This window comes from Ixodes scapularis, unplaced genomic scaffold, assembly GCF_016920785.2.
Source record: "Ixodes scapularis isolate PalLabHiFi unplaced genomic scaffold, ASM1692078v2 PGA_scaffold3__209_contigs__length_174095766, whole genome shotgun sequence".
In the NCBI taxonomy this organism is placed as follows: Eukaryota; Metazoa; Arthropoda; class Arachnida; order Ixodida; family Ixodidae; genus Ixodes; species Ixodes scapularis.
The window spans coordinates 42,687,702-42,702,495 of NW_024609868.1; the positions used below are offsets into that span (position 1 = coordinate 42,687,702).

The 14,794-nt window shown below is 44.2% G+C and overlaps 2 protein-coding genes across 3 annotated transcripts in view; one reads left to right on the forward strand and one right to left on the reverse strand.

Moving 5' to 3' along the window:
- The window catches only part of LOC8033642 (nose resistant to fluoxetine protein 6), a 76,386-nt gene extending 62,546 nt beyond the window's left edge, over positions 1-13,840 (forward strand). Inside the window, 3 exon segments of the mRNA XM_042292714.1 lie at positions 8,802-8,988; positions 11,626-11,768; positions 12,658-13,840. Coding sequence (XP_042148648.1) covers positions 8,802-8,988; positions 11,626-11,768; positions 12,658-12,912 — 585 coding nt within the window. The 3' untranslated portion in view covers positions 12,913-13,840.
- An 8-nt stretch (positions 13,841-13,848) lies between these two features.
- The window catches only part of LOC8033634 (ATP-dependent RNA helicase A), a 37,708-nt gene continuing 36,762 nt past the window's right edge, over positions 13,849-14,794 (reverse strand). For both annotated transcript variants that reach the window (XM_029993059.3, XM_042292413.1), the window contains one exon: positions 13,849-14,524. In XM_029993059.3, the coding sequence (XP_029848919.2) occupies positions 14,059-14,524 (466 nt within the window). In that variant the 3' untranslated portion in view covers positions 13,849-14,058. The remainder of the gene's footprint in view (positions 14,525-14,794) is intronic.

Genomic DNA, 14,794 nt, shown 5'->3' on the forward strand with positions numbered 1-14,794 from the left:
CGCGCACAGAGAGCGAACTCAAGCGATAAAACGTGTACGGTTCATTGGTCCGGCGAGTACGGACCGTCTACCGCGCCTTCAGCTTAGGGAGAGAGAAAAAAAGAGAAGGAGGACAAAGCAAGCAGGCCAGAACGGGGGTGGGGTGCGCTTACAAAAGGCTAATCTACAGGGGCATCTCAACAATGAACGCAGCGAGAGAATTTGTCACTTCTACCCAAGGTTGATAGTGCAGTAGATGTTATGCGTGACCTTGGGCTTTAGGCAGGTTCCGTGCTCTGCCTTATCACCAGCTTCGAGACCGTAGTCAAGTGACCATAACCGGAGACACGATTGGCCTTAAACACGCATAGCGTCTACCCTGCTGTCAATACCGATTTAACAGGACAGCTCTTTGAAGGTCAGCTTTTGAACTTCTAAAGACGCTCTCCAGCCCAAAAGTGGTTCTAAACGGGGCAAGTTTGAAGACAGTATGTTTTACGTCGTATAACGTAAATATAATAATATATAAATATATAATATAATGTAATGAAGAACTAAGCGCGACTATTTTTTGCGCTCGATGTACACAAATATATCTATAAGTATATAAATATATTTTTTATCAATAAATTTAAAACTGTTTGTACGCTGTTAGGTTCGCGTTTTTAAACTTCAAATTGTTTTACGAAAGAGTTACACATAAAAGACAGCCCGAGCAGCACATCGTCCGAATTGCAGCACACGATGAATCGCCCACGCTCGCCGACAGAGGGTTGCGATGCTGCGCGAACGGTTTCTGAAAGATGCTGGGTAGGGTACTCCGAGCGCAACGGCTTCGCGACCGTTCGAAGGGCAAATGATTCGCGACAACAAAGTAGGGTCTAGCAGCTTCAGTAAGCTAACGGGGCTCGAGAGTCCCACGCTCACATTTCCGCAGAGCGAGCGCGGCCGGCCACATCGAGGCGCAGTGTGCTCTCGCGTCGCGATAGCTACGTCGTTGCTCTGCCTACCCTGATGACATGTGCACTGGCAGTCGAAGCAACCCTCTCGAGACTTCACTCGAGTTTAATATATGACGTTATATCGCGATATACTCTCGTAAAACTGAGAGTCACTTCGGTTGCAGCGTAAGCGGCGGCTTTATGTTTGTTGACACCTGCGTCGACAATGACTAAATATGCACAGAATCATTAAATATAAAAAAATAGAGCACGCAGAAAGAAATACAAACATGACAGGGGCACGGACAAAGAGAAAACGTTAACGCTACGTATATATAAAAAATATATTGGAAAAGACAAAAATACTTAAATCTAAAAAAACGGAGTTAAGTTGTCAACGCCGAGGTAAGGCAATGCGAATGGAGAGCAGCCAGCAAAAAAACTGCAATAGTCATATAGGCAGCTAAGGACGTATTTGTGATTGCGGTTATAAAGCGCCGGCGACGTACGCCCCATGAAGTTGGCTAAATAAAATTCTCGCCCGAGCGAGCTCATGAATGACTCTTTTCCAATTTCCTATTTCTGCAATGCAAAAAAGAGGTTCGCGGGTCTATAGACTAGGCGACGTAAATATCGATAAGCCATTGGTTATGGCAGTACCAATATTGACCAGCCTATACCAAGACATCACCAATATTAGAAAACTCTTGGCTTTGACAGTTTAATATTAACCAGCTTAAGCCAACGTATATTCAATATCGGAAAACACATTGGCTCTTAAAGTTCAATATTGTACAGGTTATGCCGGCGTATATCCAATATAGGAAAGCTGTTGGCTTTGACAGTCCAATATTGGACAGCTAATGCTGGCATGTATCCAATATTGGAAAGCCATTGGCTCTGACAGTCCAATATTGTACAGTTTATGCCAGCATATATCCAATATCGGAAACCTATCGGCTTTGACAGTCCAATATTGGATAACTTATGCCGGCATATATCCAATATTGGAAAACAATTGACTTTGACAGTCCAATATTGAACAGGTTATGCCAGTATATATCCAATATTGGAAAGCCATTGGCTTTGGCAGTCCAATATTGGATAACTTATGCCAGCATATATCCAATATTGGAAAACCATTTTCTTTGGCAGTCCAATATTGGACAGGTTATGCCAGCATTTATCCAATATTGGCAAGCCATTGGCTTTCACAGTCCAATATTGGACAGCTTATTCCAGTGCATCACCAATATTCGAAAAACATTGGCTATGATAGTCCATTATTGGTTCAGGTAATTCCCATATTGGTAAACACATGGCTCAGTTGGGCCATTGTTGGGCCGTTCTTTGTCCCATCAATTCCAATGTTGGCCCAATATCGTGTGCTGCCTGGGCAATTTCCAGTATTGGAAACACAGGGATGAAACTGGGCAAAGCAGCTTTGGAGAAATTTTGGGAGCAGAAAAAAACTATTTTCATGCAGGCTAGCAGCAAAAACGAGGTCTTGGAGCAAGTTGGGACCAGCATTCGTCAGTTTTAAGAATTAAAATAGAGGCTAAATGTCACCTGGTTTTCAAAACTCAATGAAATATGGCATATAGATAACTTAATCAATGGGAACTCAACAGTGGTTTAATTAACCTTTTATTTGAAACATTTTTCACAAACTTACATGAAAATTAGACAAATCATATAAAGCAAAACTGCACGACAGTGCGCCACGTGATGGAACCAACTTGCAAAGTGGTAAAAGTAAGCAAACAGATACATATATACTGCGCCTCGATCTGGCCGGCCGCGCTCGCTCTGCGGAAATGTGAGCGTGGGACTCTCGAGCCCCGTTACCTTACTGATGCTGCAAGACGCTACTTTGTTGTCGCGAATCATTTGCTCTTCGAACGGTCGCGAAGCCGTTGCGCCCGGCGTACCCTACGCAGCATATTTCAGAAACCGTTCGCGCAGCATCGCAACCTTCTTACTGCGAGCGTCGGTGATTCATTGTGTGTTGAAAGTCGGACGATGTGCTGTTCGAGGTGTCTTTTATCTGCAACTCTTTCGTTAAAAAATTTGAAGTTTAAAAACGCGAACCTAACAGTGTACAAACAGTTTTAAATTTATTGATAAAAAATATATTTATATATTTATAGATATATTTGTGTACATCGTGCGCAAAAAATAGTCGCGCTTAGTTCTTCATTCTAAATTATAATGTAAGTTATACGACGCAAAACATACTGTCGTCACACTTGCCCCGTTTAGAACCACTTTTGGACTGGACAGTTTCTTTAGAAGTTCGAAAGCTGACCTTCAAAGAGCTGTCCTGTTAAATCGGTAATGACAGCAAGGTAGACGCTATGCGTGTTTAAGGCCAATCCTGTCTCCGGTTAGGGTCACGTGACTACTGTCTCAAAGCTGGCGATAAGGCAGAGCACGGAACCTGCCTAAAGCACAAGGTCACGCATAACTTCTACTGCACTATCAACCTTGGGTAGAAGTGACAAATTCTCTCGCTCCGTTCATTGTTGAGATGCTCCTGAAGATAAGCCTTTGTAAGCGCACCCCACCCCCGTTCTGGCCTGCTTGCTTTGTACTCCTTCTCTCTTTTTTCTCTCTCTCCCTAAGCTGAAGGCGCGGTTGCTGTGCGTACTCGCCGGACTTGAATCCGCTCTCTGTGCGCGGGTAACGGCAGAAGTGTGATCATGTGGTTTGACGGATGACACATTACCCGTTGACAAACTCGGAATGCCTGCGTCGCAAGGACCGGACCTAGTTTCACGCGTGATGCGGCCTGCGGGGTGCAGGCCCGCTGTGGATTTCGCTTCTGTGGTAAATGGTATCTCGTTCGAAAAGTCCTACCCGTGTCGATTTCTTCAAAGAGGCCCAAGACATTTATGTGAACAGTTTAGTGTCCGGTTCGGCAAATGGCAGCGTGTGCTACATTGTGTTGAATCTTCACGGATCACTTCCTTGTAGTTTTTGTGTGTGAGTGGTTGTTCTGCAGTGCACCCCGTGTTGACATATAAGTCGGATTACATCTTTCAAGTCCAGTATTTTCAACGTAAGTGTGCTGCAACCTACTTGATGATCATTGTCCGTTCTTGTATGGGCAATCTTCCGGATAACCTCTAGAATTGGGGATTGCCTATCTCCTGGCAGCTGGGAGAATAATTTTCCCGCAATCTTACCGACAGTCGCCTGCCATTATCTGTCTGAAATAATGTCACAACCGCAGGTAGAATACTGACTTTTTTATTCTACCTGCGTTTCGCAAAAACACGTTTCGTTGCCACCTTTCTGGTCGGCATTTACGTTTCATCGACATTCGTTACGCGAATTGCGCGCTGTAGGGGCATTTCGTCGCGCGTGTATTCCTGAGGCGCGTGCTCACCGAACCAGCCCACCCTTTCACGCCGCTTCATGCTAATCTGAAGCGGTTCATTCCAACAAAAAAAGAAGAAAAGAAAACATATTTTGAGTTTTTTTATGAAACATCGCGTGTTGATGAAACGATCTGTCTATGAAATGTAGTTCGATGAACTGATTGCACCGCCAATGTGGGGCGACTAGTGGTAGAATTTTGGCGGAACAATTCTGTCAGCTGCCGGGAGACTGGACACTACCCAAGAATTACCCCGGTTGTTGCTTGCTTTGCAGTCTTTTTAATTGTATCACAGCTGAGTAGTACCTCTTCACATATTACGAATTGCTGTGATTGTGCTTGTCTACAGAATAAGTTGTGTGTAATAAACTGTTAGGAGATTTCAAAACAATCCCTTGTGTCTGTTTACCTTCCTTTTTGCAAACAACTTTGCGAGGGCACTTGCTAAGAGCTGGGCGAGTGCAACGATGGCCAAAAATCAGCATGACGGCCAACATTGGATAGGGTCGCGCTTCCAGTGTTGTCCAATATTACGCCGGTCTTCGCCAATGTGGGAGCACCTTGGCTGGAACCATGGTTTAGCGATGGCCGAACATTGGCACCAATGATGGGGCCAACATCGGCTGGAACGATGGCTGAACATTGGCCCAACATTGGCACCGATCACTGGGCCAACATTGGAAAGGGTAGCGCTTCCAAGATTGTCCAATATTGAGGCCGGTCTTTGCCAATGTTAGGCCAATGTCGGACCGACATTGGTGTGCTGCCTGGGAGGGGTGCTCCACCGATTTTTTGAGCTACCTCAACTAACCATATTTTCTGACTCCCCGGCCTTTAGCCTTTCCGGTACGCTATTTAGCATCGCGAAATTCATAATAGGTATTGTGAAATCGGCAAATGAAAATGGTGCAAAAACCAATATTCAAATATTCGCTCACTTTTCAGTGCCGTGACGTCAGTGGCAGGCAGGCTTGCCAGTCGAGCAAGTAGTCTAAAAATAGAATATGCCAATCATTTGTTCCGTGCTGGAGCGCGGATACGGGAGCGAGCTTCCAAAGCACTCATTTGACACCAAGAAACTGCTTCAAATCCGTTGGGAACAACTTCTGTAGTTCAAAAAGTTAACCCCTGCCTTCCACTGACGTCACTTTGTTGTTGTTGCCAGTAGAGACTTTCAGTTTGAAAAACATGGTGAAGACCAAAACTGTAAATTCAATAATTTCTCGAAAACAATTTTGACCTAATATTTGGGATACTATTTTAGCAATGTTTGTTGGTTAGTTTAGCAAAATTTCAAGCAAATCGGAGACAATGAAAAAACCGGTGGAGTACCCCTTTAAGCGCGGTTGACTCAGCTTTACCTGCTTTTACGTGGCACCACAGTTACCGCGCCATACTCTCGGGCAGCTATTTCAGAAGTGAAGAGCTCGCGTGCACTGCTTTGATGGGAGCTCAAGATGCTCAAGCGCGTTCGCCTATACTATAGCTTTGACTCCATAGCCGCATAATGTTGTCCGCAAGTACTGTGCGCTAACTGTGGCTTAGCGTAACTGCAGCTAAGTGTGCCCGTGTAACAAGGGATGTTACAAGTTCTTCGTGCCGCACTTTATGTCATTGTGTCTCCATTAGATTAGACAATCAGAAAGCGGGCACATATGGCACGAGAAAACTCCATGCTCACATTCGTTCAGATTCCATAAAGTTACTCTCATGCGACACTCTTTTTTACCTGAAAATACAATATCTCCCATTGGAGTAGTTTTTTTTGTTTTTTTTTTACTTTTATTGTTAAAAATTGAGATCAAGATAGCAATTCAAATCTCATTTAGATTATCACTGTTTTTGTATGTTGGTCACCTACTAATTAGACAGAAATAACTACAAATGCTGGTCTTAGTCATTGGGGTTGTGTATACTTACACAGCACCACGCAGTAGTGATACACGACCGCACGTCGGTACGATGCTCATCCAGATCAAAACGGGCAGGGGTGGGGATTGAGCCCAGAATCCCTGGGTTCTGGAGCGCGAGCTTTCGCTCCACGTGGTCCGAGCTGGTGCGAGCTAGCCCACTCAACCACCAATCCACCTAAAAAAGAAAAAAAGTTGGCAATACTGTTTGTTTGCTATTGGTTGGGCACGGACCCTGAGCATTCATTGGTCCCGAGGATTGCGTCAGCGCTCGGCGAGGAATCGGATCCAATCACGTGCTTCGTGGCCCAGAAATTGCTACCACCAATGTTGCTCGCTGGAGTTTTGAAAAGGGTATATCACCGATGAATCGACAAACTGTGTAGCAGCCTCGGTGGCTCCGAGGCAAGGCACCAAACCACCCTCCGCCTTGGTGGCGGGTTCGAACCCCGGGCAAGGTGTCCGCAGTCTGACGGAGGATTATTGCGAAGATGACGCCGTGAAACCGAGATTTCGGTTGCACGTCAAAGGACTAGTCTAAAAAATAGTAAAAACTGCGACTCCCATGGCTTGCAGATCAAATCAGTTAAATATGTGATTGAGCTGACTTCTCTTTGCTTAGCACACATATTTAGTCTCTGCTTCATAAGCGGCGTGTTTCCCTGTCGAATGCAACTAGCAAAGGTAACTGTTTTATATAAGAAATAAGAAAAAAAAAAACGAACCAGGCAATTAACCACCTGTTTCAATTCATTCTGTTTTTGTTTCTAAGGGTTTACAAACAGTTCTACTATTCCGAATGACAACATTTGCTGATATTCATGACTTAATAAGCTCATCCCCGTTTGGTTTTTGCAAAAAAAAAAAAAAAAAAGATCCACCGAACTGGCTTTCCTTGCGCAAAAAGAACATATACTTAGAAATAAAAAAAAATAAAAAACTAACTTTCGGTTTATTCGTTGACTTTACTAAAGCGTTTGACTATTTAAATAATAATTTGCTACTAAAAGTTAGATATGTATGGATTTCGTGGCCATATATCAAAACCTCTACATTCAAATGCATATTTCCGCAGACAGTATGTTCACATAAATGGCCACTCATCTGAGATTAAACCAATTGAATCGAGCGTTTCCCAGGGAAGCATTCTCGGGCATTTTGTTATTCAATATATATTTATATATAAATGGCATCATAAATATTAGTCAACCAATTTTTTTTATTCATGCAGAGACGATGCGAGCTTATTGTTTGATGGTAATGACGCGTCGGAGCTTAATGGTGACGTGAACGAAACACTAGAATAGCTTGATTGATGGACTACATATAATGCATTAAAAATAAACGCCGATAAGAGAAAGACAGTTACTATATATTCCAACCGAAGAATAACCATATCAATATTACCAAGGATACTTTTTTATAAATTCTTCTCAAATTGAAATTGTTCCCAGTTTCAAACTTTAAGCGTTATTTGTCAAGGAAACATGCATCATGGGACGACCATACTCATCATATTATATCAAAATTATCTAGCATCGTCGGTATTCAATATCATCATAAACACATCATATCACTTAGAACAAAGTTAATATTATATAGTTTATTATTATTTTTTTTGCATTTTAATTATGGTCCAATTATATGGGGCACTACTACCTGCACCAACCTCCCAAAAATCTTTATGTTACAAAAAAATATATTAAGAACCATCTCTAATGTGTCACTAGAACATCCAATTGGTGATCTTTTTAGTCAGCTTGGAGTGATGAAAATTTACGCCACCATCACATTAAACACATAGCGAAGTTAACGCGTAAAATATATAGATACCCAACACGAATTAAAGGACCCTGTGAAATGCCCTTTTTTAGAACAAATTACGGCCACAAAGGTACGAAATACACTTCGCTGAGTAGTCTTAACCAGCTTAGTAGGCAGGGTATTGAACTTAGCAATATATCGTGAGCATCTTCCAGGAAATGTTTATTTCAAATGCTTATTTCAAACCAAATTTTCCGCGATGAGCGCTAAATTCTGTTGAGTTGATGTTTTCTTTTCGCGTTTATTTCAGTGAGGTTCTAACTTTCTGTATATATTTTCCCTATTGTGTAAATTGCATCAATATGCTACTTCTCTTGCACAGCGTTGGTTCTCTTTTGTAACTTGTTTTTCATTTACGTGTTGTAAATGTCATTTTTAGTTCTGTATAACTTATTTCGGTGCCTGCATCGCAACTGCTGGTTTAGGTGGCTCGGGGCTCATCAAGATGTTTTTCACAGCTTTCTTTTTATTTTACCTTGTCTCCTAATATTTTTGTCGAAAAAAATAAAGGTACTATTATTATTAATATTGTTAGATCCCCAGGTGGCCGAAATTAAACATCAGTCCTTCGCTGGGGCGTGCCAGATACCCTTTGTTGGCTTAGCACGTAAACTTCCTAAATTTGATTTCACCAACTGAGTGCTATCTGGGCACGCACGGACATGGCAAGAGTTGACTTGGCATTTCACACAAATATTCTGGATATCCGTAAACCCGCGAAATGAGCCAACGGCCTTCCATTGAGATCCATGTTTGTGCTTGTAGGTGACACGGCTGCTGGGATGGCTTGCCGCCTGCCTGGTCAACATGGCCGTGGTGTTCGGCGCGTACAACTGGAACGCGTACGAGGCCCCCTCGACGGCGGTGGCCGTCGTATACGCCGCATTCAGCCGAACCGCATGGGCCGTGGGCATCGCATGGATCGTGGTCGCTTGCGCCACGGGCAACGGAGGCAAGGAAACCGAATCGACTTGAGTTCGACGGCTGTGGCAGGGCGCTCGCGCTCCGTATGCGCGATCCGGAAAGATGTTTTCGCATACTTCTGAACAGGGGTGACCTCATGAATTATTCTTCATTTAGGCTACAATAACTCAGAACTGTGCTGGTATAAGCTCGGGTCAACATCAGACTTCCGCCGTAAACACTACAATTGTTAGGGACGCTAGTTGGATTTTTATTTGTTTTAACAGCTTGGCAAAATTACAAATATTATGATAAATATCTTCCGCAAAAAAGATTTAAAAAAATCATATAAAGCGCTAGACTTGTTTTAGTTCAGAGTTTTCAAACGCACGCGCCAAAGGACGCCAAGGCAAGTCAAGGCAGCCAAGGGCAGCGTTTCCATCCTCTCTTTACTTCTCCGCGTTGCGAAATCACGCACGAGGGAGAAAAGTGGAAAGCGAGGGGGAGCGCTGAGGGTCGCTCAGTTGGCTGTGTTGGTTGGCTGAGAGGTAAGGAGAGGAGACGTAGCCAATCAGCACGCTGCCCTTGGCGTGTACATGTGGTGACGTAACAACCTGGAAAAATTACAAGTATTACAAAACAAATTTTCCGAAAAAAAACAAACAAACTATTTTTTGTTCCACAGCTTTCAAACGCGCGCGACAAAAAGTGGTATATTGTGTGTATGTGTAAGCGTTGTAAGAAGAAATTAGGGGTAAAGTGAGAGCGCGTACACGATTGGCTCCCCACTTTTCCCCTCTCTTTCTTCTTACAAACGCGCGCGCGCGAACACAGACACACACAGAATGTACCCCTTTCTATCCCGCGCGTTTGAAAAGTGTGAACTAAAACAAGCCCAGCGCTTTAAATAATTTTAAAAACAAAAAAAAAATTTTTTTTATTTGTTTTGTAATATTTGTAATTTTTTCAGGTTGCTTAAAACATGTTGTTTTTCTTTTCAGTGTCTTTTTTAATTTGCACCCGTGACTACACCCTTCCAGCACCCGAATTTCGCGTAGTACAACCTGTATAATATTCAGGTAGGGTGCTGTAACCCAAGGCACCCTGCATTTATTGATAGAGGGGTTCCTCCAGCCAGTCGCGTGGTACTGGGGGGGGGGGGGGGGGGGGGGGGGGGGGGGACTGGGTTTCTGGCGGGTACCAGACGCATCCCAGCCACGTAGGGGAGTGCCAGCTCTTGCGGCACCCGGCTTTTTTCGCGGACGAGTGAATTAGAGTGAATGGGAGGTGGGCGGGGGTGCCGGATGGGCCTAGCTACACTACTGCTTCAAGCATACCCGTTTGGAACCTAGAAGGCATTGTCATAGCAATTGCATGGGGTAATTATTGGCTAATACTCTTTGCTATAAAGATACTTCGAGGGATTACGTCTCCCGTGAAATGGTGAAGAGAAAAGGCAATGGCTTAATGAGTGCCTTTCAGTTTTCGAGTATAAATAAAAACTAAGACGTTTTACTCCCCTATAGGTGTGAAAAGGGTGTTCCAGAAAATTATACACCCCCCTCAGCACTTTTATTCCGGTTAATATATAGTTTTTAATTGAAACATTAGGTGATGACGTATGGAACACCATTTATTTTTTAACGGTTTAAAACGGGTGTGGAAAAGGGAGTGGGGGGATATATAAGATGGTGGAGCAGTCAACATCGTCCTGAAACCGCTCTCGTGCGTGATTCATTGTGTCTGTACTTTCTGTTTTTGTGCATGTAAAACCTTCATGTGATGCATGTTGCTTGTAGACTTGTTCAGTGATTTCCCTACACCCCCCCTAAAAAGGGAGGGCGGTAGTTTACATTCCCTCTTATTTTTCTGAAGGCACCCCCTTAATTCGCAACAACTCCTCTATCTACAATGTCCCCCCCCCCCCCCCCCCTAAAAAATTAGACCCCCCCCCCCCTAATTTCAGCTCCTGGGGAAACCCCTTGACTTGTTGCTCGTGAAACGTGCCTTTAGAGTGCCGCTAAGATCGCAGTTTTCTATTTCTGGGCATTCCTCTGCCACCTTAAGGCTGTTACTGTAACGCCCTTGGGGTGTAGGCACTGGGACAAGGTGGTTTACACCCTTAAGGATATAATATTGTTCAGTGTGCAACGCATACGTCTCGTGTGTTTGTAGTTGTTTCTGCATATATAAAAAGTACTGCATATTTCTGATGCATGTACTTCAGTAAGTGCGCTTGTAAATAATGCAGACCAAAAAAGTCACGAACTATGTCTAGGGTGCTGCTATTTGAAAAAAAGCCTAAGGGTGCTCACCCTGGGAGAAAATACAAAGCATTCCTAATAAAAATGTGTAGTATGGAAATTTGGCAAAATCATTGGTTTACGCCCCGTCCCAGAGAAGAACCGAGGATTAATTAAGCAAGACCACCTGCAGATATCCCTTGGATCTAAATTTTTGCATGCAGAAACGGGAACCTTTACAGACCATCTTATCCTCACTAAATAAAAATATGTATGTGACTGTTTGTGTCAGAGAAAGAAAGAAAGACGTAGGGGAGGCGGGGGGAGGTATGCTCTGTCCAGATTTGGTGTTCAACCATGCACATACCTTTAGCTGCTATTCACATTCAACAACCAAAACTCACCACAGCAGGTTTGCTGACGCTTCCGACGTTTGTGCACAGGGTTCATCAACAAGGTGCTTTCCTGGAAGGCCTTTGTGCCTCTGAGCCGACTGACGTTCCTGGTGTATCTGGTTCACCCACTGCTCATCCTCTGGCACACTGCCTACTTGAAGAAACCTTTCTACACCACGCAGTTCTTTACGGTAAGCGGCTAAACTAATCTGATTGATACAACTTAACGACACGTGCAAATGCCAAAAGGGTCCCACTGGCAGTGTCACAGCATTCTTTTCCTTGCGACCCACTATACTTAATAGTTTCACAGGCACAGCCGACGCTATGAGTTGATGGGATTAATCAGTCAAAAGCGCACCATCATGCTTTTCCTCGCGTTTCTGTACGTGTTCTACAGTGTTCAACCATAGCTGCACCAATCATAAACAAAAAAAGTTCAGCGACTTGCACTTTTGACGCTACCTGTCTGGTCCTACAAGCTCATAGCATCGGCTGCACCTGAGCTTAAGCTGAAACAAGGTATAAGCAATTCTGGTAAAGAAGGGTGCTGTTGCACCGGTATAATTGTACCCACATAAAAAGGCCACGGTGGCATCAGGCATTTACGCTGGTGTGTCTCCTGTAAGAACGCCTGTGCAGCCGTTCGACTTTCCCATTGAGCACGCAGCTAGCATCTCAGAGCCATTTGTAACTTTACAGAAAGCTGCCTAAAGGCACCATAACACTTGAATGGCGATTTTCAGATGAAATTGGACTTTCCACGGTCAACATTATAACATATAATGTTGTAGTGATTGCTGTCCTACTAACTTCTTGGCTAATATGGGGAGTTTCCTAGATTGGAGCAGTATGATCCACAAATTCTTACGTGTGCTTACGCCGAGAGTCAACGGGACATCCATGCTCTGGATGAAGTGTGGCAAACGGTTAAAGGAGTAGCTCTGTACACGGCATACGATACAAGGATGTCCCGGTGACGCGAAACATAACATATGAAGATGCAAGAAAACGCTCCTGTGTGAATGGCTTTCTGCTATGGTTGCACAAATTGGGGGGGCATTCTTTTTCTCAATGCAGGGTTACCTCTACCTTGGCCATTTCTTCTCTGCCTACTGCCTGTCCTTCTCACTAAGTCTCACATTTGAGTCCCCCTTCATTCTCTTGGAAAAGATCATCTCTGGCCAGTCTGCACAACTCAAAAAAACTGACCCCGACAACAATTGCAAGATGCCAAGTGAACCAAGAAATGGATTGTCGACGTTAGACTTCTCAAAGGCCCGCGACACCGCAGCAAAGATGAGAGAAAACAGCGAAAACGGATGCAGTTTTTAAAGTTCTGCCTTTGGTTACGATGCTTGTGTAAATCCCAGGGAAGTTGTCTAAAAGTGCCTCAAACATTGCTATTCTTTTTTTTTTCGGATTCTATTTTTTTTCTGCACCAGACAGGTCTGGAAGCAGTAAGTAAACCCATTTTAATAATGGTGTTGCTGTAATGGAAAAAGGAACTTTCATAGTTACCCACTGTGAAAGCAGTTCTTACTCTTTTTTGTTTAAGTATGAAGTCTGCATGACGTGTAAATGAGAAGAAACAATGATACTCAAACATCACTGACAAGTTGCATTACACATTCATTCCATGGGGATGTGAGCGAGAGCCAAACATTACAATCTCGATGTAGGATATCTAGAAAATGGCATGTATTCAACAGGTAATTTTCATATCATAGCATAATAGACCGATCTCATCTCACTAGCCAGTTTGACCACACCACTGCTGCTGCAATGCATTGAGGAAACTTTCTGTATGTGCGACAACCTCGCGGGAGTTCTGTGCGTCGAGAGCACAAGGTGGCATGTGTCCTCTCGTGCACTGCAGTCTGCCTTCCATGAACTAAAGATATGGCGACATAATGCATGCGCAGAACACTTATAGTGAGATTGGTATATTGCAAAGGTTTACAGTAAGAGAAACAATTTTTAAAGGTAAAATGTTTAGCTGTGGCACCCCCTCGTGTTCAACTACCTTTGCTAAGTAAACAAAGAATCCCACAAGCAGCAGATGACCTTTTCAAGCAGATAACGCAAAATTCCTAGCACATGTATCTCTACGTAATGGAACAATTTACTTCTATTCAAGTGTCAAAAAAAAAAAAAAAAAAGTTTCACACCAGAAAAAAAAAAAGACTTTCAGCTTTCACATTCTCTTTTGTATAATAATTCACTCACCATTCATGCAATAAAGTATTATTTTGAAACAAGTGCCAAGCGTTTGTTTTTGCGAACCCTTTTTTATTCCGCTAGAATACAGCAATGCTTAATGAAATGAAAATACAACACAGTGCATTTGACAAGGGGCGGGCCACACACGAGAACAATAGCAATACACCCAAGTTTCTGAAAATGTAGTGCACAGGTGAAAAAGATAGACAAAGCATCATCCCACACCTGTCGATGCGCGACAAAACAGGCATCCCCTAGTTAAAAGCCACTATAGCTCGTCTGGTAACCACCCCCCCCACCCCTTGAGTTGCCCCAACCACCGGATCCGTAGCCGCTGTTGGAGCCACCCCTCCAGCTGTTGTCACCGCCGTAGCCACCACGACCATAGCCACCGCCACCGCGGCCAAAACCACCACCGCGACCGCTGCCGTAGCCGCCACCCCCGCGACCGTTGCCGCTGCCGTAGCCGCCACTCCCGCGACCGTTGCCACTGCCGTAGCCACCACCCCCATAGCCTCCGCCGCCACCTGCATAGCCTCCGCTGGCACCCCTGAAGCCACCCCTGAAACCACCCCTGAAGCCGCCTCTGAAGTCGCCTCTGCCTTCGCCGCCAAAGCCGCCCCTGGAGCCGCCCCGGAAGCCGCCTCTGAAGCCACCCCGGTCACCGAAGCTGCCTCCCACGTTGCTCAGGCGGGGCATCTTCCTCGCAGGTGGACCGTTCCCACTGCGTGAAGAATGGCTTTCAATTAGCACAAAGTAGAGTAGGCCCAAACTGCCTGATTGAGCATTCATATCTTTAAGCCACAATTAAGCAAATTTCTGATTCATAAGATGCCCAATAAACAGAACTTTCCCAGCAGTGCAGCAGCACCATGCCAAACACAATGAGAAGAAATTATGGAGCCCACATTAAGTTGAAGATTGGCCCAAGAGGGACATCACTACCTTAGCTACAGTAGCTCTTGGAGTACCCTCATGGGTACTCCAAATTTCC